At 45.8% G+C, this 23,420-nt stretch overlaps 1 protein-coding gene across 1 annotated transcript in view; it reads right to left on the bottom strand.

Moving 5' to 3' along the window:
* LOC132389274 (transient receptor potential cation channel subfamily M member 1-like) overlaps positions 1 to 23,420 on the bottom strand; it is a gene marked incomplete at its 5' end in the record, with an annotated part of 255,446 nt that overhangs the window by 160,495 nt on the left and 71,531 nt on the right. Inside the window, one exon of the mRNA XM_059961770.1 lies at positions 15,494 to 15,668. Coding sequence (XP_059817753.1) covers positions 15,494 to 15,668 — 175 coding nt within the window. The remainder of the gene's footprint in view (positions 1 to 15,493; positions 15,669 to 23,420) is intronic.

The raw sequence follows: 23,420 nt of genomic DNA, 5'->3' as shown, positions 1-23,420 counted from the left end.
TGGGTGTGGACACTGAGTGATTGGGGACTGTGAGTGTTTGGGTGAGGACACTGAGTGATTGGGGACTCTGAGTGTTTGTGTGTGGACACTGAGTGATTGTGGACTGTGAGTGTTTGTGTGTGGACACTGAGTGATTGGGGACTGTGAGTGTTTGGGTGTGGACACTGAGTGATTGGGGACTGTGAGTGTTTGGGTGTGGACACTGAGTGATTGGGGACTGTGAGTGTTTGGGTGTGGACACTGAGTGATTGTGAATTTTGACTGGGTGAGAATGGAGAGTGATTCTGGACAATAAGTGTTTGTGTGAGGAGACTGAGTGATTGGGGACTGTGAGTGTTTGTGCGTGGACACTGAGTGATTGGGGACTGTGAGTGTTTGGGTGTGGAGACTGAGTGATTGGGGACTGTGAGTGTTCGGGTGTGGACACTGAGTGATTGGGGACTGTGAGTGTTTGGGTGAGGAGACTGAGTGATTGGGGACTGTGAGTGTTTGGGTGTGGAGACTGAGTGATTGGGGACTGTGAGTGTTTGGGTGTGGACACTGAGTGATTGGGGACTGTGAGTGTTTGGGTGTGGACACTGAGTGATTGGGGACTGTGAGTGTTTGCGTGTGGATACTGAATGTTTGGGGACTGTTAGTGTTTGTGTGTGGATACTGAAAGTTTGGGGACTGTTAGTGTTTGGGCGAGGATTGAGAGTGATTGGGGACTGTGAGAGTATGGGTGTGGATACTGAGAATTGAGGACTGTGAGAGTTTACATGTTGACAACGAGTAATTGGGGACGGTGAGTGTTTGTGTGTGGACTGAGTGTTTGAGGACTCCTATTGTCTAGGTGAGTATGGAGAGTGATTGGGGACTGTGACTGTTTGGTGTGGACACTAGTTGATTAGGAACTGTGAGTGTTTGAGTGAGGACACTGAGTGATATGGGACTGTGAGTGTTTTGGTGTGGACAGTGAGTGACTGGCAACTGTGAGTGTTAATGTGTGGACACTGTGATTGGGGACGGTGAATGTTTGGGTGTGGACACTGAGAATTGGGGACTGTGAGAGTTTACGTTGGTGAATGATTGGGGACTGTGAGTACTTTGGTGTGGACATTGTGATTGGGGACTGTGAGTGCCTATGTTAGCAGACTGAATGATTGGGATCTGTGACTTTTTGGGTGAGGGTGGAGTGATTGGGGACTGTGAGTGTTTGTATCAAGTCAGTGAGTGATCGGGGAATGACAGTGTTTGTGTGTGGACACTGAGTGATTGGGGACTGTGAGTGTTTGGGTGTGTAGAGGCAATGATTGGGGATTGCAACTGTTTCTGTTAGGATACTGAATGATTGGGGACTGTGAGTGTTTGGGTAAGGATGCAGTGTGTCGGGACTATGCGTGTCTGTGAGTGAGGACTGTGAGTGTTTTGGTGTGGACACTGAGTGATTGTGAATTTTGACTGTTTGGGTGAGAATGGAGAGTGATTCTGGACAGTAAGTGTTTGTGTGAGGAGACTGAGTGATTGGGGACTGTGAGTGTTTGTGCGTGGACACTGAGTGATTGGGGACTGTGAGTGTTTGGGTGTGGACACTGTGTGATTGGGGACTGTGAGTGTTTGGGTGTGGACACTGAGTGATTGGGGACTGTGAGTGTTTGTGCGTGGACACTGAGTGATTGGGGACTGTGAGTGTTTGTGTGAGGAGACTGAATGATTGGGGACTGTGAGTGTTTGAGTGAGGAGACTGAATAATTGGGGACTGTGAGTGTTTGGGCATGGACACTGAGTGATTGGGGACTGTGAGTGTTTGTGTGAAGAGACTGAGTGATTGGGGACTGTGAGTGTTTGTGTGAGGAGACTGAATGATTGGGGACTGTGAGTGTTTGGGTGTGGAGACTGAGTGATTGGGGACTGTGAGTGTTTGGGTGAGGACACTGAGTGATTGGGGACTGTGAGTGTTTGTGTGTGGACACTGAGTGATTAGGGACTGTGAGTGTTTGGGTGAGGAGACTGAGTGATTGGGGACTGTGAGTGTTTGAGTGTGGACACTGAGTGATTGGGGACTGTGAGTGTTTGGGTGTGGACACTGAGTGATTGGGGACTGTGAGTGTTTGGGTGAGGACACTGAGTGATTGGGGACTCTGAGTGTTTGTGTGTGGACACTGAGTGATTGTGGACTGTGAGTGTTTGTGTGTGGACACTGAGTGATTGGGGACTGTGAGTGTTTGGGTGTGGACACTGAGTGATTGGGGACTGTGAGTGTTTGGGTGTGGACACTGAGTGATTGGGGACTGTGAGTGTTTGGGTGTGGACACTGAGTGATTGTGAATTTTGACTGGGTGAGAATGGAGAGTGATTCTGGACAGTAAGTGTTTGTGTGAGGAGACTGAGTGATTGGGGACTGTGAGTGTTTGTGCGTGGACACTGAGTGATTGGGGACTGTGAGTGTTTGGGTGTGGAGACTGAGTGATTGGGGACTGTGAGTGTTCGGGTGTGGACACTGAGTGATTGGGGACTGTGAGTGTTTGGGTGAGGAGACTGAGTGATTGGGGACTGTGAGTGTTTGGGTGTGGAGACTGAGTGATTGGGGACTGTGAGTGTTTGGGTGTGGACACTGAGTGATTGGGGACTGTGAGTGTTTGGGTGTGGACACTGAGTGATTGGGGACTGTGAGTGTTTGGGTGTGGATACTGAATGTTTGGGGACTGTTAGTGTTTGTGTGTGGATACTGAAAGTTTGGGGACTGTTAGTGTTTGGGCGAGGATTGAGAGTGATTGGGGACTGTGAGAGTATGGGTGTGGATACTGAGAATTGAGGACTGTGAGAGTTTACATGTTGACAACGAGTAATTGGGGACGGTGAGTGTTTGTGTGTGGACTGAGTGTTTGAGGACTCCTATTGTCTAGGTGAGTATGGAGAGTGATTGGGGACTGTGACTGTTTGGTGTGGACACTAGTTGATTAGGAACTGTGAGTGTTTGAGTGAGGACACTGAGTGATATGGGACTGTGAGTGTTTTGGTGTGGACAGTGAGTGACTGGCAACTGTGAGTGTTAATGTGTGGACACTGTGATTGGGGACGGTGAATGTTTGGGTGTGGACACTGAGAATTGGGGACTATGAGAGTTTACGTTGGTGAATGATTGGGGACTGTGAGTACTTTGGTGTGGACATTGTGATTGGGGACTGTGAGTGCCTATGTTAGCAGACTGAATGATTGGGATCTGTGACTTTTTGGGTGAGGGTGGAGTGATTGGGGACTGTGAGTGTTTGTATCAAGTCAGTGAGTGATCGGGGAATGACAGTGTTTGTGTGTGGACACTGAGTGATTGGGGACTGTGAGTGTTTGGGTGTGTAGAGGCAATGATTGGGGATTGCAACTGTTTCTGTTAGGATACTGAATGATTGGGGACTGTGAGTGTTTGGGTAAGGATGCAGTGTGTCGGGACTATGCGTGTCTGTGAGTGAGGACTGTGAGTGTTTTGGTGTGGACATTGAGTGATTGTGAATTTTGACTGTTTGGGTGAGAATGGAGAGTGATTCTGGACAGTAAGTGTTTGTGTGAGGAGACTGAGTGATTGGGGACTGTGAGTGTTTGTGTGAGGAGACTGAATGATTGGGGACTGTGAGTGTTTTGGTGTGAACACAGTGTTTGGGGACTGTGAGTGTTTTTGTGTGGACAATGAGTGATTGTGAACTGTGAGTGTTTAGGTGAGGATGGAGATTGAGGATCTGTGAGTGTTCGGGTGAGAATGGAGAGTGATTGAGGATCTGTGAGTGTCTAGGTGAGAATGGAGATTGAGGATCTGTGAGTGTTTGGGTGAGGATGGAGAGTGATTGAGGATCTGTGAGTGTCTGTTTGTAGACTTTGAGTGATTGGGGACTGTGAGTGTTTGTGCGTGGACACTGAGTGATTGGGGACTGTGAGTGTTTGGGTGTGGACTGAGTGATTGGGGACTGTGAGTGTTTGGGTGTGGACACTGAGTGATTGGGGACTGTGAGTGTTTGTGCGTGGACACTGAGTGATTGGGGACTGTGAGTGTTTGTGTGAGGAGACTGAATGATTGGGGACTGTGAGTGTTTGAGTGAGGAGACTGAATGATTGGGGACTGTGAGTGTTTGGGCATGGACACTGAGTGATTGGGGACTGTGAGTCTTTGTGTGAGGAGACTGAGTGATTGGGGACTGTGAGTGTTTGTGTGAGGAGACTGAATGATTGGGGACTGTGAGTGTTTGGGTGAGGACACTGAGTGATTGGGGACTGTGAGTGTTTGTGTGTGGACACTGAGTGATTGGGGACTGTGAGTGTTTGTGTGAGGAGACTGAATGATTGGGGACTGTGAGTGTTTGAGTGAGGAGACTGAATGATTGGGGACTGTGAGTGTTTGGGCATGGACACTGAGTGATTGGGGACTGTGAGTGTTTGGGTGTGGACACTGAGTGATTGGGGACTGTGAGTGTTTGGGTGTGGACACTGAGTGATTGTGAATTTTGACTGGGTGAGAATGGAGAGTGATTCTGGACAGTAAGTGTTTGTGTGAGGAGACTGAGTGATTGGGGACTGTGAGTGTTTGTGCGTGGACACTGAGTGATTGGGGACTGTGAGTGTTTGGGTGTGGAGACTGAGTGATTGGGGACTGTGAGTGTTCGGGTGTGGACACTGAGTGATTGGGGACTGTGAGTGTTTGGGTGAGGAGACTGAGTGATTGGGGACTGTGAGTGTTTGGGTGTGGAGACTGAGTGATTGGGGACTGTGAGTGTTTGGGTGTGGACACTGAGTGATTGGGGACTGTGAGTGTTTGGGTGTGGACACTGAGTGATTGGGGACTGTGAGTGTTTGGGTGTGGATACTGAATGTTTGGGGACTGTTAGTGTTTGTGTGTGGATACTGAAAGTTTGGGGACTGTTAGTGTTTGGGCGAGGATTGAGAGTGATTGGGGACTGTGAGAGTATGGGTGTGGATACTGAGAATTGAGGACTGTGAGAGTTTACATGTTGACAACGAGTAATTGGGGACGGTGAGTGTTTGTGTGTGGACTGAGTGTTTGAGGACTCCTATTGTCTAGGTGAGTATGGAGAGTGATTGGGGACTGTGACTGTTTGGTGTGGACACTAGTTGATTAGGAACTGTGAGTGTTTGAGTGAGGACACTGAGTGATATGGGACTGTGAGTGTTTTGGTGTGGACAGTGAGTGACTGGCAACTGTGAGTGTTAATGTGTGGACACTGTGATTGGGGACGGTGAATGTTTGGGTGTGGACACTGAGAATTGGGGACTGTGAGAGTTTACGTTGGTGAATGATTGGGGACTGTGAGTACTTTGGTGTGGACATTGTGATTGGGGACTGTGAGTGCCTATGTTAGCAGACTGAATGATTGGGATCTGTGACTTTTTGGGTGAGGGTGGAGTGATTGGGGACTGTGAGTGTTTGTATCAAGTCAGTGAGTGATCGGGGAATGACAGTGTTTGTGTGTGGACACTGAGTGATTGGGGACTGTGAGTGTTTGGGTGTGTAGAGGCAATGATTGGGGATTGCAACTGTTTCTGTTAGGATACTGAATGATTGGGGACTGTGAGTGTTTGGGTAAGGATGCAGTGAGTCGGGACTATGCGTGTCTGTGAGTGAGGACTGTGAGTGTTTTGGTGTGGACATTGAGTGATTGTGAATTTTGACTGTTTGGGTGAGAATGGAGAGTGATTCTGGACAGTAAGTGTTTGTGTGAGGAGACTGAGTGATTGGGGACTGTGAGTGTTTGTGTGAGGAGACTGAATGATTGGGGACTGTGAGTGTTTTGGTGTGAACACAGTGTTTGGGGACTGTGAGTGTTTTTGTGTGGACAATGAGTGATTGTGAACTGTGAGTGTTTAGGTGAGGATGGAGATTGAGGATCTGTGAGTGTTCGGGTGAGAATGGAGAGTGATTGAGGATCTGTGAGTGTCTAGGTGAGAATGGAGATTGAGGATCTGTGAGTGTTTGGGTGAGGATGGAGAGTGATTGAGGATCTGTGAGTGTCTGTTTGTAGACTTTGAGTGATTGGGGACTGTGAGTGTTTGTGCGTGGACACTGAGTGATTGGGGACTGTGAGTGTTTGGGTGTGGACTGAGTGATTGGGGACTGTGAGTGTTTGTGTGTGGACACTGAGTGATTGGGGACTGTGAGTGTTTGGGTGTGGACACTGAGTGATTGGGGACTGTGAGTGTTTGTGCGTGGACATTGAGTGATTGGGGACTGTGAGTGTTTGTGCGTGGACACTGAGTGATTGGGGACTGTGAGTGTTTGTGTGAGGAGACTGAATGATTGGGGACTGTGAGTGTTTGAGTGAGGAGACTGAATGATTGGGGACTGTGAGTGTTTGGGCATGGACACTGAGTGATTGGGGACTGTTAATGTTTGTGTGAGGAGACTGAGTGATTGGGGACTGTGAGTGTTTGTGTGTGGACACTGAGTGATTGGGGACTGTGAGTGTTTGTGTGTGGACACTGAGTGATTGGGGACTGTGAGTGTTTGGGTGTGGACACTGAGTGATTGTGAATTTTGACTGGGTGAGAATGGAGAGTGATTCTGGACAGTAAGTGTTTGTGTGAGGAGACTGAGTGATTGGGGACTGTGAGTGTTTGTGCGTGGACACTGAGTGATTGGGGACTGTGAGTGTTTGGGTGTGGAGACTGAGTGATTGGGGACTGTGAGTGTTCGGGTGTGGACACTGAGTGATTGGGGACTGTGAGTGTTTGGGTGAGGAGACTGAGTGATTGGGGACTGTGAGTGTTTGGGTGTGGAGACTGAGTGATTGGGGACTGTGAGTGTTTGGGTGTGGACACTGAGTGATTGGGGACTGTGAGTGTTTGGGTGTGGACACTGAGTGATTGGGGACTGTGAGTGTTTGGGTGTGGATACTGAATGTTTGGGGACTGTTAGTGTTTGTGTGTGGATACTGAAAGTTTGGGGACTGTTAGTGTTTGGGCGAGGATTGAGAGTGATTGGGGACTGTGAGAGTATGGGTGTGGATACTGAGAATTGAGGACTGTGAGAGTTTACATGTTGACAACGAGTAATTGGGGACGGTGAGTGTTTGTGTGTGGACTGAGTGTTTGAGGACTCCTATTGTCTAGGTGAGTATGGAGAGTGATTGGGGACTGTGACTGTTTGGTGTGGACACTAGTTGATTAGGAACTGTGAGTGTTTGAGTGAGGACACTGAGTGATATGGGACTGTGAGTGTTTTGGTGTGGACAGTGAGTGACTGGCAACTGTGAGCGTTAATGTGTGGACACTGTGATTGGGGACGGTGAATGTTTGGGTGTGGACACTGAGAATTGGGGACTGTGAGAGTTTACATGTTGGTGAATGATTGGGGACTGTGAGTACTTTGGTGTGGACATTGTGATTGGGGACTGTGAGTGCCTATGTTAGCAGACTGAATGATTGGGATCTGTGACTTTTTGGGTGAGGGTGGAGTGATTGGGGACTGTGAGTGTTTGTATCAAGTCAGTGAGTGATCGGGGAATGACAGTGTTTGTGTGTGGACACTGAGTGATTGGGGACTGTGAGTGTTTGGGTGTGTAGAGGCAATGATTGGGGATTGCAACTGTTTCTGTTAGGATACTGAATGATTGGGGACTGTGAGTGTTTGGGTAAGGATGCAGTGTGTCGGGACTATGCGTGTCTGTGAGTGAGGACTGTGAGTGTTTTGGTGTGGACACTGAGTGATTGTGAATTTTGACTGTTTGGGTGAGAATGGAGAGTGATTCTGGACAGTAAGTGTTTGTGTGAGGAGACTGAGTGATTGGGGACTGTGAGTGTTTGTGTGAGGAGACTGAATGATTGGGGACTGTGAGTGTTTGGGTGAGGACACTGAGTGATTGGGGACTGTGAGTGTTTGGGTGAGGAGACTGAGTGATTGGGGACTGTGAGTGTTTGTGTGAGGAGACTGAGTGATTGGGGACTGTGAGTGTTTGTGTGAAGAGACTGAGTGATTGGGGACTGTGAGTGTTTGGGTGAGGACACTGAGTGATTGGAGACTGTGAGTGTTTGTGTGTGGACACTGAGTGATTGGGGACTGTGAGTGTTTGTGTGTGGACACTGAGTGATTGGGGACTGTGAGTGTTTGGGTGTGGACACTGAGTGATTGGGGACTGTGAGTGTTTGGGTGAGGAGACAATGATTGGGGACTGTGAGTGTTTTGGTGTGGACACTGAGTGATTGTGAATTTTGACTGTTTGGGTGAGAATGGAGAGTGATTCTGGACAGGAAGTGTTTGTGTGAGGAGACTGAGTGATTGGGGACTGTGAGTGTGCGTGGACACTGAGTGATTGGGGACTGTGAGTGTTTGTGCGTGGACACTGAGTGATTGGGGACTGTGAGTGTTTGTGCGTGGACACTGAGTGATTGGGGACTGTGAGTGTTTGTGTGAGGAGACTGAGTGATTGGGGACTGTGAGTGTTTGGGTGTGGACACTGAGTGATTGGGGACTGTGAGTGTTTGGGTGAGCAGACTGAGTGACTGGGGACTGTGAGTGTTTGGGTGTGGGGACTGAGTGATTGGGGACTGTGAGTGTTTGGGTGTGGACACTGAGTGATTGGGGACTGTGAGTGTTTGGGTGAGGACACTGAGTGATTGGGGACTCTGAGTGTTTGTGTGTGGACACTGAGTGATTGTGGACTGTGAGTGTTTGAGTGTGGAGACTGAGTGATTGGGGACTGTGAGTGTTTGGGTGTGGACACTGAGTGATTGTGGACTGTGAGTGTTTGTGTGTGGACACTGAGTGATTGGGGACTGTGAGTGTTTGGGCATGGACACTGAGTGATTGGGGACTGTGAGTGTTTGTGTGAAGAGACTGAGTGATTGGGGACTGTGAGTGTTTGTGTGAGGAGACTGAATGATTGGGGACTGTGGTTGTTTGGGTGTGGAGACTGAGTGATTGGGGACTGTGAGTGTTTGGGTGAGGACACTGAGTGATTGGGGACTGTGAGTGTTTGTGTGTGGACACTGAGTGATTAGGGACTGTGAGTGTTTGGGTGAGGAGACTGAGTGATTGGGGACTGTGAGTGTTTGGGTGTGGAGACTGAGTGATTGGGGACTGTGAGTGTTTGGGTGTGGACACTGAGTGATTGGGGACTGTGAGTGTTTGGGTGAGGACACTGAGTGATTGGGGACTGTGAGTGTTTGTGTGTGGACACTGAGTGATTGGGGACTGTGAGTGTTTGTGTGTGGACACTGAGTGATTGGGGACTGTGAGTGTTTGGGTGTGGACACTGAGTGATTGGGGACTGTGAGTGTTTGGGTGAGGAGACTGAATGATTGGGGACTGTGAGTGTTTTGGTGTGGACACTGAGTGATTGTGAATTTTGACTGTTTGGGTGAGAATGGAGAGTGATTCTGGACAGTAAGTGTTTGTGTGAGGAGACTGAGTGATTGGGGACTGTGAGTGTTTGTGCGTGGACACTGAGTGATTGGGGACTGTGAGTGTTTGGGTGTGGACACTGAGTGATTGGGGACTGTGAGTGTTTGGGTGTGGACACTGAGTGATTGGGGACTGTGAGTGTTTGTGCGTGGACACTGAGTGATTGGGGACTGTGAGTGTTTGTGTGAGGAGACTGAATGATTGGGGACTGTGAGTGTTTGAGTGAGGAGACTGAATAATTGGGGACTGTGAGTGTTTGGGCATGGACACTGAGTGATTGGGGACTGTGAGTGTTTGTGTGAAGAGACTGAGTGATTGGGGACTGTGAGTGTTTGTGTGAGGAGACTGAATGATTGGGGACTGTGAGTGTTTGGGTGTGGAGACTGAGTGATTGGGGACTGTGAGTGTTTGGGTGAGGACACTGAGTGATTGGGGACTGTGAGTGTTTGGGTGTGGACACTGAGTGATTGGGGACTGTGAGTGTTTGGGTGAGGACACTGAGTGATTGGGGACTGTGAGTGTTTGTGTGTGGACACTGAGTGATTGGGGACTGTGAGTGTTTGTGTGTGGACACTGAGTGATTGGGGACTGTGAGTGTTTGGGTGTGGACACTGAATGATTGGGGACTGTGAGTGTTTGGGTGAGGAGACTGAATGATTGGGGACTGTGAGTGTTTTGGTGTGGACACTGAGTGATTGTGAATTTTGACTGTTTGGGTGAGAATGGAGAGTGATTCTGGACAGTAAGTGTTTGTGTGAGGAGACTGAGTGATTGGGGACTGTGAGTGTTTGTGCATGGACACTGAGTGATTGGGGACTGTGAGTGTTTGGGTGAGGAGACTGAGTGATTGGGGACTGTGAGTGTTTGTGTGAGGAGACTGAGTGATTTGGGACTGTGAGTGTTTGGGTGTGGACACTGAGTGATTGGGGACTGTGAGTGTTTGGGTGTGGGGACTGAGTGATTGGGGACTGTGAGTGTTTGGGTGTGGACACTGAGTGATTGGGGACTGTGAGTGTTTGGGTGTGGACACTGAGTGATTGGGGACTGTGAGTGTTTGGGTGTGGACACTGAATGATTGGGGACTGTGAGTGTTTGGGTGAGGAGACTGAGTGATTGGGGACTGTGAGTGTTTGGGTGAGGAGACTGAGTGATTGGGGACTGTGAGTGTTTGGGTGTGGACACTGAGTGATTGGGGACTGTGAGTGTTTGGGCATGGACACTGAGTGATTGGGGACTGTGAGTGTTTGGGTGAGGAGACTGAATGATTGGGGACTGTGAGTGTTTGGGTGTGGAGACTGAGTGATTGGGGATTGTGAATGTTGTGTGAGGATGGGGAGTGATTGGGGACTGTGAGTGTTTGTGCGTGGACACTGAGTGATTGGGGACTGTGAGTGTTTGGGTGTGGACACTGAGTGATTGGGGACTGTGAGTGTTTGGGTGTGGACACTGAATGATTGGGGACTGTGAATGTTGTGTGAGGATGGGGAGTGATTGGGGACTGTGAGTGTTTGTGTGTGGACACTGAGTGATTGTGAACTATGAGTGTTTTGGTGAGGATGGAGAGTGATTCGGGATGGTAAATGTTCGTGTGCAGCCACTGAATGATTGGGCACTGTGAGTGTTTGGGTGTTGACACTGATTGAGGATTGAGAATGTTTGTGTGTGGTCGTGATAGAGACTGACAGATGTTTGTTGTTTCCCGGGTGCCAGGGTCAGGGATGTCTCTGATCGTGTACACAACATTCTGAGATGGGAGGGTGATCTGCCAGATGTCATGGTACACATCAGTACCAATGACATAGGTAGAAAGAGTCAGGAGGTCCTGAGGAGTGAGTACAGAGAGCTTGGTAGGAAGTTGAAAAACAGGACCTTGAAGGTAGTAATCTCCGGATTGCTAACTGTGCCACGTGCCAGTGAGGGTAAGTGTAGGATGCTCTGGCAGATGAACACGTGGCTGAGAAACTAGTGTAGGGGCAGGGTTTCCAATTTCTAGATTATTGGGACCTCTTCTGGGGCAGGTGGGACCTGTACAAGAGAGACGGGTTACACCTGAACTACAAGGGGACCAATATACTTGCAGGGAGGTTTGCTAGTGTTATTGTGGAGGGTTTAAACTAGATATGCAGGGGGATGGGAACCAGAGTGCCAGAGTAGATAGTGGAATGGGGGTAAAAATAAATGATGTTAGTAGTTCATGCAGTCACAAATAGAAGGTTTGTGTGTGGTGATAATAATCTTCCGAGGTGTGTCTATTTCAATGCCAGGAGTATTGTGGGAAAGGCAGACAAGCTGAGGGCCTGGATTGACACATGGAATTATGACATCATAGCCATTAGTGAAACTTGGCTACAGGAGGGGCAGGACTGGCAGCTCAATGTTCCAGGGTTCTCACGTTTCAGACGTGATAGAGGCAGAGGGATGAAGGATGGGGTGGGGTGGCTTTGTTAGCCAGGGAAAATATTACAGCAGTGCTTCAGCAGGACAGATTAGAGGGCTTGTCTACTGAGGCCATATGTGTGGAGCTGAGAAACAGGAAAGGTATGACCATATTAACAGGGTTGTATTATAGACCATCCAATAGTCAGCGAAAACTAGAGGAGCAAATCTGCAGAGAGATAACAGACAACTGCAGGAGATAGAAAGTTGTGATTATCGAAGATTTTAATTTTCCACACATTGATTGGGACTCCCATACTGTTAAAGGTCCAGATGGGTTAGAACTTGTAAAATGTGTTCAGGAAAGTTTTCTAAATCAATATATAGATGTATGGGGGATGCAATATTAAATCTATTAGGAAATGAGTTAGGGCAGGTGACAAAAGTGTGTGTAGGGGAACACTTTGGTTCCAGTGACCATAACGTCATTAGTTTCAATTTGCGGGTTGAAGTTCTAAACTGGAAAAAGGCCAAATTTGAAGAAATGAGAAAGGATCTAAAAAGCATAGATTGGGACAGGTTGTTCTCTGGCAAGGATGTGATTGGTAAGTGGGAAGCCTTCAAAGGAGAAATTTTGAGAGTGCAGAGTTTGTATGTTCCTGTCAGGGTTAAAGGCAAAGTGAGTAAGAATAAGGAACCTTGGTTCTTGAGGGATATTGGAACGCTGATAAGGAAGAAGAGAGATGTATAACATGTATAGGCAACAGGGAGGAAATAAGCTGCTTGAGGAGTATAAAAAGAGTAAGAAAATACTTAAGAAAGAAATCAGGAGAGCTAAAAGATTAGGTTGCTTTGGCAGTCAAGGAGAAGGATTATCCAAAGAGCTTCTACAGGTATGCTAAGAGCAAAAGGATAGTAAGGGATGAAATTGGTCCTCTTGAAGATCAGAGTGGTTGGCTATGTATGGAACCAAAAAAAATTGGAGAGATATTAAATGGGTTTTTTGCATCTGTACTTACTAAGGAAACTGGAATGGAGTCTATGGAAACAAGGCAAACAAGTAGGGAGGTCATGGAACTTATACAGATTAAAGAGGAGGAGGTGCTTGCTATCTTGAGGCAAATCAGAGTAGATAAATCCCCAGGACCTGACAGGGTATTCCCTCGGACCTTGAAGGAGACTAGTGTTGAAATTGCACGGGCCCTGGCAGAAATATTTAAAATGTCGATATCCACGGGTGAGGTGCCAGAGGATTGGAGGATAGCTCATGTTGTTCCGTTGTTTAAAAAACACTCAAAAAGTATGCCGGGAAATTATAGGCCGGTAAGTTTGACATCAGTAGTAGGTAAATTACTGGAAGGAATACTAAGAGATAGGATCTACAAGTATTTGGATAGACAGGGACTTATTAGAAAAAGTCAGCATGGCTTTGTGTGTGGTAGGTCATGGTTAACCAATCTATTAGAGTTTTTCGAGGAAGTTACCAGGAAAGTGGATGAAGGGAAGGCAGTGGATGTTGTATACATGGACTTCAGTAAGGCCTTTGACAAGGTGCCACATGGGAGGTTAGTTAGGAAGATTCATTTGCTAGGTGTACATGGAGAGATAGTAAATTGGATTAGACATTGGCTCAATGGGAGAAGACAGAGAGTGGTAGTGGAGGATTGCTTCTCTGAGTGGAGGCCTGTGACTAGTGGTGTGCCACAGGGATCAGTGCTGGGTCCATTGTTATTTGTCATCTATATCAATGATCTGGATGATAATGTGGCAAATTGGATCAGCAAATTTGCCAATGATACAAAGATTGGAGGTGTAGTGGACAGTGAGGAAGGTTTTCAAAGCTTGCAGAGGGATTTGGACCAGTTGGAGGAATGTGCTGAAAAATGGCAGATGGAGTTTTATGCAGACAAGTGTAAGGTATTGCACTTCGGAAGGTCAAACCAAGGTAGAACATGGAAAGTAAATGGTAGGACACTGAAGCGTGCAGCAGAAAGAGGGAGCTGGGAGTACAGATACATAATTCCCTAAAAGTGGCGTCACAAGTAGATAGGGTCATAAAGAGAGCTTTTTGGTACACTGCCCTTTATAAACCAAAGTATTGAGTATAAGAGTTGGAATGAAATGGAGAGGCTGTATAAGACATTGGTCAGATCGAATTTGGAGTATTGTGTGCAGTTTTGGTCACCTAATTACAGGAAGAATATTAATAAGGTTGAAAGAGTGCAGAGAAGGTTTACAAGGATGTTGCTGGGACTTTAGAAACTGAGTTACAGAGAAAGGTTGAATAGATTAGGACTTTATTCCCTGGAGCGTAGGAGAATGAGGGGTGATTTGATAGAGGTGTATAAAATTATGATGGGTATAGATAGAGTGAATGCAGGCAGGCTTTTTCTACTGAGGCCAGGGGAGAAAAAAAACCAGAGGTTATGGGTTAAGTGTGAAGGGGGAAATCTTTAAAGGGAACATGGGGGGGGGGGGCTTCTTCATGCAGAGAGTGGTGGGAGTGTGGAATGAGCTGCCAGATGAAGTGGTAAATGTGGGCTCACTTTTGACATTTAAGTAAAACTTGGACAGTTACATGGATGAGAGGTGTATGGAGGGATATGGCCCAGGTGCAGCTCAGTGGGACTAGGCAGAAAATGGTTCAGCACAGTGAAGAGGGGCCAAAAGGCCTGTTTCTGTGCTGTAATGTTCTATGGTTCTATGATACTGAGTGATTGGGGAATGTGAGTGTTTCTGTGTGGACACTGAGTGATTGGCAACTGTCAGTGTTTGGGAGAGGATAGAGAGTGATTTGGGACTCTGAGTGTTTGTGTATGTTCACTGAATGCTTGGAGACTGTGAATGTTTGGGTGAGGATGGGGAGTGATTGGAAACTGTGAGTGTTTAGGTGTGGATACTGAGTGATTGGAAACTGTGAGTGGTTGTGTCAGGAGACTGAATGATTGGGGACTGTGAGTGTTTTGGTGTGAACACAGTGTTTGGGGACTGTGAGTGTTTTTGTGTGGACAATGAGTGATTGTGAACTGTGAGTGTTTAGGTGAGGATGGAGATTGAGGATCTGTGAGTGTTCGGGTGAGAATGGAGAGTGATTGAGGATCTGTGAGTGTCTAGGTGAGAATGGAGATTGAGGATCTGTGAGTGTTTGGGTGAGGATGGAGAGTGATTGAGGATCTGTGAGTGTCTGTTTGTAGACTTTGAGTGATTGGGGACTGTGAGTGTTTGAGTGAGCATGGAAATTGATTAGGTACTGTGAGTGTTTTGGTGTGAACACAGTGTTTGGGGACTGTGAGTGTTTTTGTGTGGACAATGAGTGATTATGAACTGTGAGCGTTTGGGTGAGGATGGAGAGTGATTGAGGATCTGTGAGTGTTTGGGTGAGGATGGAGAGTGATTGAGGATCTGTGAGTGTCTTTTGTGGACTTTGAGTGATTGGGGACTGTGAGTGTTTGAGTGAGGATGGAGATTGATTGGGGACTGTGAGTTTTCAGGTGCGGATGTTGAGTGATTAGGGGACTGTTAGTGTTTGGGTGTTGATACTGAATGAGTGGGGACTGTGAGTGACTGTGTGTGGACTCTGAGTGATTGAGGACTGTGAGTGGGTGAGGATGAAGATTGATTGGGGACAATGAGTGTCTGTGTGAGGACTCTGAGTGATTGAAGATCTGTGTTCAGGCGAGGATGCTGAGTGATCAGAAATTGTGATTGAATGAGGATGCTGAGTGAATTATGACCTACCCTCCATCTGCAGAGTACTTATGTGCAAAGGCGAGGATGTCAGAAGCTCTTCCACTGCCATCACAGACAACCACGGGCACCGGGGGCTCTTCCCGCAGGTTCTCCAATGCCATTGGTATCACATTTGGACCGCCTTCCACAACCAGACAAACTAATGGTACTCTCTGACCGAGACCTGGAGAAGACACAGACAGGTCAGTACATGGGTGTGGCACTGTGCTGTCTTAGTCAGTGCAATGCATTACACACTTGTAGGATTGGAATTTGATCCTCACTTATATCTGTACGTTTTCCCTGTGACCACATTGGTTTCCTCCAGGTGAGCCAGTTTCTTCCAACTTCCAAAGATGCATAGCTAGGGTCAGTGTGCTAGGCTGCAGACTGTGCAGCACGATCCTTCCAGATTTGATTTGACATAATGACACATTCGCTCAATGTTTCGACATAGAAATAAAGCTGATCTTTAACTTTTCAATCTCAGACCAAGGTCACTAGATTTTGACATAAGTCAAGCAGGAAATTTAGCTATTAATAAATAAGAAGCAATGGGGGGGCACACACACTGGCCATGGCACCGTTGACGCCCCTTCACTGTCTGCACTGAACATTGTCTGCAGGGATTCCACACTCCACTTACACCGCTCCTGATATCCAGGATTTGGCCTGTCCAGTTTGCTCTGCCACTCAACTATTGCTGATCCTTTTTTCCCCTCCTCAGCACCACCCACCAGCCTTCTCCCTGTAACCTCTGATGCCAGGTCCAATCAAGAGCCTATCAATCTCTGCCTAAAAGTCTGATATAGCAGTATTTCAGTGCAGTAAGGGAAATTACAGTGGTATGAGACAGGAGTTGGGTAAAGTAAATTGGAGGAAACTGTTGGTAGAGATGTCAGCAGGGCAGCAAATGGCGTGCATTCCTGGGAAAAATGAGAAACAGGACATGTGCATTCAAAAGTGAAGAAATACTCAAATGGTAAAACCATACAGCCATGGCTGACAAGGGAAGCTATTGTAAAGCAAAAGAAAGGGCATGCAACAAAGCAAAAATTAGTAGGAATACAGAGGATTGGGAAGTTTTTAAAAACCTACAGAGAGCAATGGAAACATCATTAGAAGGGAAAAGATGAAATATGAAAACAGGCTAGCGAATAATATCAAACTGGATAGTAAAAATTTTTTCAAATAAGTTAAAAATAAATGAAATGAGAGTGGATGTAGGGCTACTACATAATGAGGCAGGAGAAATAATAATGGGGGACAAGGAGATGGCTGATGACCTAAATGAGTATTTTGCATCAGTCTTCATTGTGGAAGACACTAGCAGTATGTCTTGCTCATGTTGTAGTGTGTGAAGGAAGAGAAGTGGGTGAGTTACTATTATGAGAGAGAAGGCGCTCAAGAAGTTCCATGACCTAAAAGTACATAAATCACCCGGACCAGAGGAACTGCACCCTAGGGTTCTGAAAGAGGTAGAGTTGGAGACTATAGTGGCATTAGAAATGATCTTTCAAAAATCATTGGACTCTGGCATAGTGCCAGAGGACTGGAAAATTGCAAATATTACTCCACTCTTTAAGAAAGGAGGATGGCAGCAGAAAGGAACTTATAGACTAGATAGCCTGACCTCAGTGGTTGGGAAGATGTAAGAGTCAATTGTTATAAATGAGGTTTTGCAGTACTTGGTGACACAGAACAAGATCAGACAAAGTCAGCATGGTTTCCTTCAGGGAGAATCTTGCCTGACAAACCTGTTGGAATTCTTTGAGGAGATTACAAGTAGGATAGATAAAGGGGATGTTGTGAATGTTGTATATTTGGACTTACAGAAGGCCTTTGACAAGGTGTCACACATGAGCAAACAAGCTGGATGAACTCAGCAGGTCAGGCAGCATCCGTTGACTGCTCCTTTCAACGGATGCTGCCCGACCTGCTGAGTTCATCCAGCTTGTTTGTACGTGTTTATTTGACCACAGCATCTGCAGTGTACTTTGTGGCCACACAAGGTTGCTTACTAAGTTACGAGCCCATGATATTGCAGTAAAGTTATTAATATGGTTAATGTGTTGGCTGATTGGTAGAAGGCAGTGAGTGGGAATAAAAGGATCTTTTTCTGGTTGGCTGTCAGTGACTAGCGGCGTTCTGCAGGGGTCAGTGTTGGGATCACTTCTTTTTGTACTGTATATCAATGATTTAGATGATAGAATAGATGGCTTTGTTGCCAAGGTTGCAGATTATACAAAGACTGGTAGAGGGGCAGGTAGTGTTGAGGAAATAGGTAGAATACCGAAGGACTGATTAGGAGAATGCGCAAGAAAGTGGCAAATGAAATACAATGTTGGAAAATGCATGGTCATGCACTTTGGTAGTAAAAATAAATGTGCAGACTATTTCCTAAACATAAAGAAACCACTGAGGTCATGCTAACTGGCCTATAATTTTATTTATTCTGCCTCCCTCCCTACTTACAGAGTGGAGTGACATTTCCAATATTCCAGTCTTCCAGAATCAATCAAGAATCTAGTAATTCTTTAAAGATCATTACAGTCGGCCTCCTTATCTGCGAGGGATTGGTTCCGGGACCCCTCGCGGATACCAAAAAACACGGATGCTCAAGTCCCTTATTCAACCTGTCTCAGTGCAGTGGTCCTTAGGACCCAGTGGAACCTCAGACCTTATTTAACCTGGCTCAGTGCGGTGGTCCTTAGGACCCAGTGGAACCCCAGACCTTATTTAACCTGGCTCAGTGCGGTGGACATTAGGACCCAGTGGAACCCCAGACCTTATTTAACCTGTCTCAGTGCAGTGGACATTAGGACCCAGTGGAACCCCAGACCTTATTTAACCTGGCTCAGTGCGGTGGTCCTTAGGACCCAGTGGAACCCCAGACCTTATTTAACCTGTCTCAGTGCAGTGGACATTAGAACCCAGTGGAACCCCAGACCTTATTTAACCTGTCTCAGTGCAGTGGACATTGGGACCCAGTGGAACCCCAGACCTTATTTAACCTGGCTCAGTGCGGTGGTCCTTAGGACCCAGTGGAACCCCAGACCTTATTTAACCTGGCTCAGTGCGGTGGACATTAGGACCCAGTGGAACCCCAGACCTTATTTAACCTGTCTCAGTGCAGTGGACATTAGGACCCAGTGGAACCCCAGACCTTATTTAACCTGGCTCAGTGCGGTGGTCCTTAGGACCCAGTGGAACCCCAGACCTTATTTAACCTGGCTCAGTGCAGTGGACATTAGGACCCAGTGGAACCCCAGACCTTATTTAACCTAGCTCAGTGCGGTGGACATTAGGACCCGGCAGCGGAGCTCTGAATCTACAGTGTTTCTGTTCACAAAAATTATCACAACCACAATTGAAAATAAAGTGGAAATAATAAAGTGATCGGAAAGAGGTGAAATGCCATCGGTCATTGGAAAAACGTTAGGCTATGTTGCTCAACAATTGGAACAATTTTAAAGGATAAAGTGAGAAAGACCCTGCCCCGATGAAAGCTACAATTATTACTGAGCAACGCAGTGGTTTAATTATTGGGTTTTGGAGTTTTGGGTTTTTGATCCTATAAGTGTTTTATATGCATAGAAAGGTAAAATATATACTATATACTAAGACAAATGTTTGACTAACTGACACTAAATAATACACGATGTACCTGCTACGACTTCCTTAGTAAGAGAACTTGTGATTTTTTTCGATCTGGATCATCTCTAGATTACTTATAATACCTAATACAATATAAATACTCTGTAAAATAGTTGTTATACTGCATTGTTTAGGGAACAATGACAAGAAAAAAGTCTGTGCATACTCGAACAACAAGTGCTGGAAGAGCACTTCCGGGTTTTCTCGATTGAGTTTCTTGGTTGAATTCATGCATGCGGAACTTGCGGATAAGGAGGGCTAACTGTACTAATATCTCCACAATCTCTTCAGAAACCTCTTTCAGAACCCTGAGCTGTAGTCCATCTGGTCCAGGTTAAATACCTACCTTCAAAGTTTTCAGCTTCCGAAGCACCATCTTTTTAGTAATAGTAACTACACTCACTTCTGCCCCCGGATACTCTTGAATTTCTAGCACCCTCCTGGTGTCTTCCACAGTGAAAACTGACTCAAAATACTTACTAAGTTCATCCACCATTCTTTGTCCATCAACATTCTCCAGTGGTCCGATATCCAATTTCACCTCTCTTTTACTTTTATTTTGTACCTCTGTTATATTATTGGCTTGCTTATCTACATATGGCACAGCTGTAAATCTGCCTAGAGCAGGCCATCCTCAAAAACTGAGTGACCTTGTAAAAAAGGGGACTAGTGAGGGAGGACACCAAGAGACCTATGACAATTCTGGAGGAATTATAAGCTTCAGTGGCTGAGATGGGAGATACTGCACATACAACAAATGTGGCCCAGGGGCTTCACCAGTCACAGCTTTATGGGAAAGTGGCAAAGAGAAAGACACTGTTGAAAAAACTCGCATGAAATCTCGGCTAGTGTTTGCCAGAAGGTATATGGGAGACCTTGAACTCAGCTGGAAGAAGGTCCTATGCTCTGTTGAAACCAAAATTGGCTATCAGATTAAATGCTATGTTTGACGTAAGCCAAACACTGCACATCCTCAAAAACATACCATCCCTACTGTGAAGTATGGTTTGGCTGCATCATGCTATGGTTGCAGGAGGGGTGTGATTGGCAAATAAATATTCCTGGATTTCATTGTTTCAGGTGTGATAGAATCGGAGGGGCAAGAGGAGGAGGTGTTGCATTGCTTGTCAGAGAAAATATTACAGCGGTGCTCTGGCAGGATAGATTAGAGGGCTCGTCTAGGGAGACTATTTGGGTGGAATTGAGGAATGGGAAAAGTGTAGTACCACTTATAGGATTGAATTATAGACCACCTAATGGGGAGCGAGAATTGAAGGAGCAAATTTGTAAGGAGATAGCAGATATTTGTAGTGAGCACAGGGTTGTGATTGTGGGAGGTTTTAATTTTACACACTTAGATTGGGAATCCCATTCTGTAAAAGGGCTGGATTGTTTGGAGTTTGTAAAATGTGTGCAGGATCGGGTTTTTTTGCAGCAATACATAGAAGTACCAACTAGAGAAGGGGCAGTGTTGGATCTCCAGTTAGGGAATGAGATAGGTCAGGTGACAGATGTATGTATTGGGGAGCACTTTGGGTCCAGTGATCACAACACCATTAGTTTCAATATAATTATGGAGAAGGATAGGACTGGACCCAGATTTGAGATTTTTGATTGGAGAAAGGCTAACTTTGAGGAGATGCAAAAGGATTTAGAAGGAGTGGATTGGACTATTTGTTTTATGGGAAGGATGTAATAGAGAAATGGAGGTCATTTAAAGGTGAAATCTTGAGGGTACAGAATCTTTATGTTCCTGTTAGGTTGAAAGGAACGGTTAAAAGTTTGAGAGAGCCATGGTTTTCAAGGGATATTGGAAAGTTGGTTCGGAAAAAGAGAGCTATCTACAATAAATATAGGCAGCATGGAGTAAATGAGGTGCTCGAGGAATATAAAGAACGGAAGAAGAGTCTTAAGAAAGAAATTAGAGAAGCTAAAAGAAAATACTAGGTTGCTTTGGCAAGTAAGGTGAAAATAAATCCAAAGGGTTTCTACAGTTATATTGATAGCAAAAGGATTGTGAGGGATAAAATTGGCCCCTTAGAGAATCAGAGTGGACCAATGTGTGGGGCCAAAAGAGATGGGGGAGATTTTGAACAATGTCTTTTCTTCGGTATTCACTAAGGAGAAGGCAATTCAATTGTGTAAGGTAAGGGAAACAAGTAGGGAAGTTATGGAAACTATGACGATTAAAGAGGAGGAAGCACTGGCACTTTAAAGGAATATAAAAATGGATAAATCTCCGGATCCTGAAAGGATATTCCCCAGGACCTTGAGGGAAGTTAGTGCAGGGGTCTGACAGAAATATTTCAAATGTTATTAGGAATGGGGATGGTGCCGGAGGATTGGCGTATTGCTCATGTGGTTCCATTGTTTAAAAAGGGTTCTAAGAGTAAACCTAGCAATTATCGGCCTGTAAGTTTGACGTCAGTGGTGGGTAAATTAATGGAAAGTATTCTTCGAGATGGTATATATAATTATCTGGATAGACAGGGTCTGATTAGGAACAGTCAACATGGATTTGTGCGTGGAAGGTCATGTTTGACAAATCTTATTGAATTTTTTGAAGAGGTTACTAGGAAAGTTGATGAGGGTAAAGCAGTGGATGTTGTCTATATGGACTTCAGTAAGGCCTTTGACAAGGTTCCACACGGAAGGTTAGTTAGGAGGGTTCAGTCGTTAGGTGTTAATATTGAAGTAGTAAAATGGATTCAACAGTGGCTAGATGGGAGATGCCAGAGAGTAGTGGTGGATAACTCTTTGTCAGTTTGGGGGCCGGTGACTAGTAGTGTGCCTCAGGGATCTGTACTGGGTCCAATGTTGTTTGTCATATACAGTAATGATCTGGATGATCTGGATGATCTGGATGGTAAATTGGATTAGCAAGTATACAGATGATACTAAGATAGGTGGCGTTGTGGATAATGAAGTAGGTTTTCAAAGCTTGCAGAGAGATTTAGGCCAGTTAGAAGAGTGGGCTGAAAGATGACAGATGGAGTTTAATGCTGATAAGTGTGAGGTGCTACATTTTGGTTGGACTAATCAAAATAGGACATACGTGGTAAATGGTAGGGCATTGAGGAATGCAGTAGAACAGAGTGATCTAGGAATAATGGTGCATAGTTCCCTGAAGGTGGAATCTCATGTGGATAGGATGGTGAAGAAAGCTTTTGGTATGCTGGCCTTTATAGATCAGAGCATTGAGTATAGGAGTTTGGATGTAATGTTAAAATTGTACAAGGCATTGGTGAAGCCAAATTTGGAGTATTGTGTACAGTTCTGGTCACCAAATTATAGGAAAAACATCAACAAAATAGAGAGAGTACGGAGGAGATTTACTAGAATGTTACCTGGGTTTCAGCACCTAAGTTACAGAGAAAGGTTGAACAAGTTAGGTCTTTATTCTTTGGAGCGTAGAAGGTTGAGGGGGGACTTGATAGAGGTATTTAAAATTATGAGGGGGTAGATAAAGTTGATATGGATAGGCTTTTTCCATTGAGAGTAGGGGAGATTCAAACAAGAGGACATGAGTTGAGAGTTGGGGCAAAAGTTTAGGGGTAAAACGAGTGGGAACTTCTTTACTCTGAGAGTGGTAGTTGTTTGGAATGAGCTTCCAGTAGAAGTGGTGGAGGCAGGTTCGATATTGTCATTTAAAGTAAAATTGGATAGGTATATGGACAGGAAGGGAATGGAGGGTTATGGGCTGAGCGCAGGTCGGTGGGACTAGGTGACAGTAAGCGTTCAGCACAGACTAGAAGGGCCGAGATGGCCTGTTTCAGTGCTGTAATTGTTATATGGTTATATGGATGCTTCACTGCAGTGGGCTGTGGATGGCTTGTGAAGGTTGAGGGTAAAATGAATTCAGCAAAATATAGGGGAAATCCTGGAAGAAAGCCTGATGCAGTCTGCAAGAGAACTGCAACTTGTGAGAACATTTGTTTTTCAGCAAGACAATGTCCCCAAGCATAAAGCCAAATCTACACAGGAAATGGTTAAAAACATCAAAGTTAATGTCCTGGAGTTGTCAAGTCAGAGTCCAGACCTCAATCCAATTGAGAATTTGTGTCTGGACTTAAGAAGGGCTGTTCACTCATGATCCCCATGCAATCTGACAAAACTTGAGCTGTTTTGTAACGAAGAATGGAGAAAAATTGCAGTGTCCAGATGTATAAAGCTGGTAGAGTCTATCACACAGACTCAAGGCTGTGATTGCTGCCAAAGGTGCATTGACTAAATACTGATGTGAAAGGGTGAATGCTTATGCATCAATTATTTTGTGTTT

This window comes from Hypanus sabinus, unplaced genomic scaffold, assembly GCF_030144855.1.
Source record: "Hypanus sabinus isolate sHypSab1 unplaced genomic scaffold, sHypSab1.hap1 scaffold_521, whole genome shotgun sequence".
Taxonomy (NCBI): Eukaryota; Metazoa; Chordata; class Chondrichthyes; order Myliobatiformes; family Dasyatidae; genus Hypanus; species Hypanus sabinus.
Note: the sequence above shows the minus strand (reverse complement) of the source record. Positions and strands in the feature narration are given on the sequence as shown.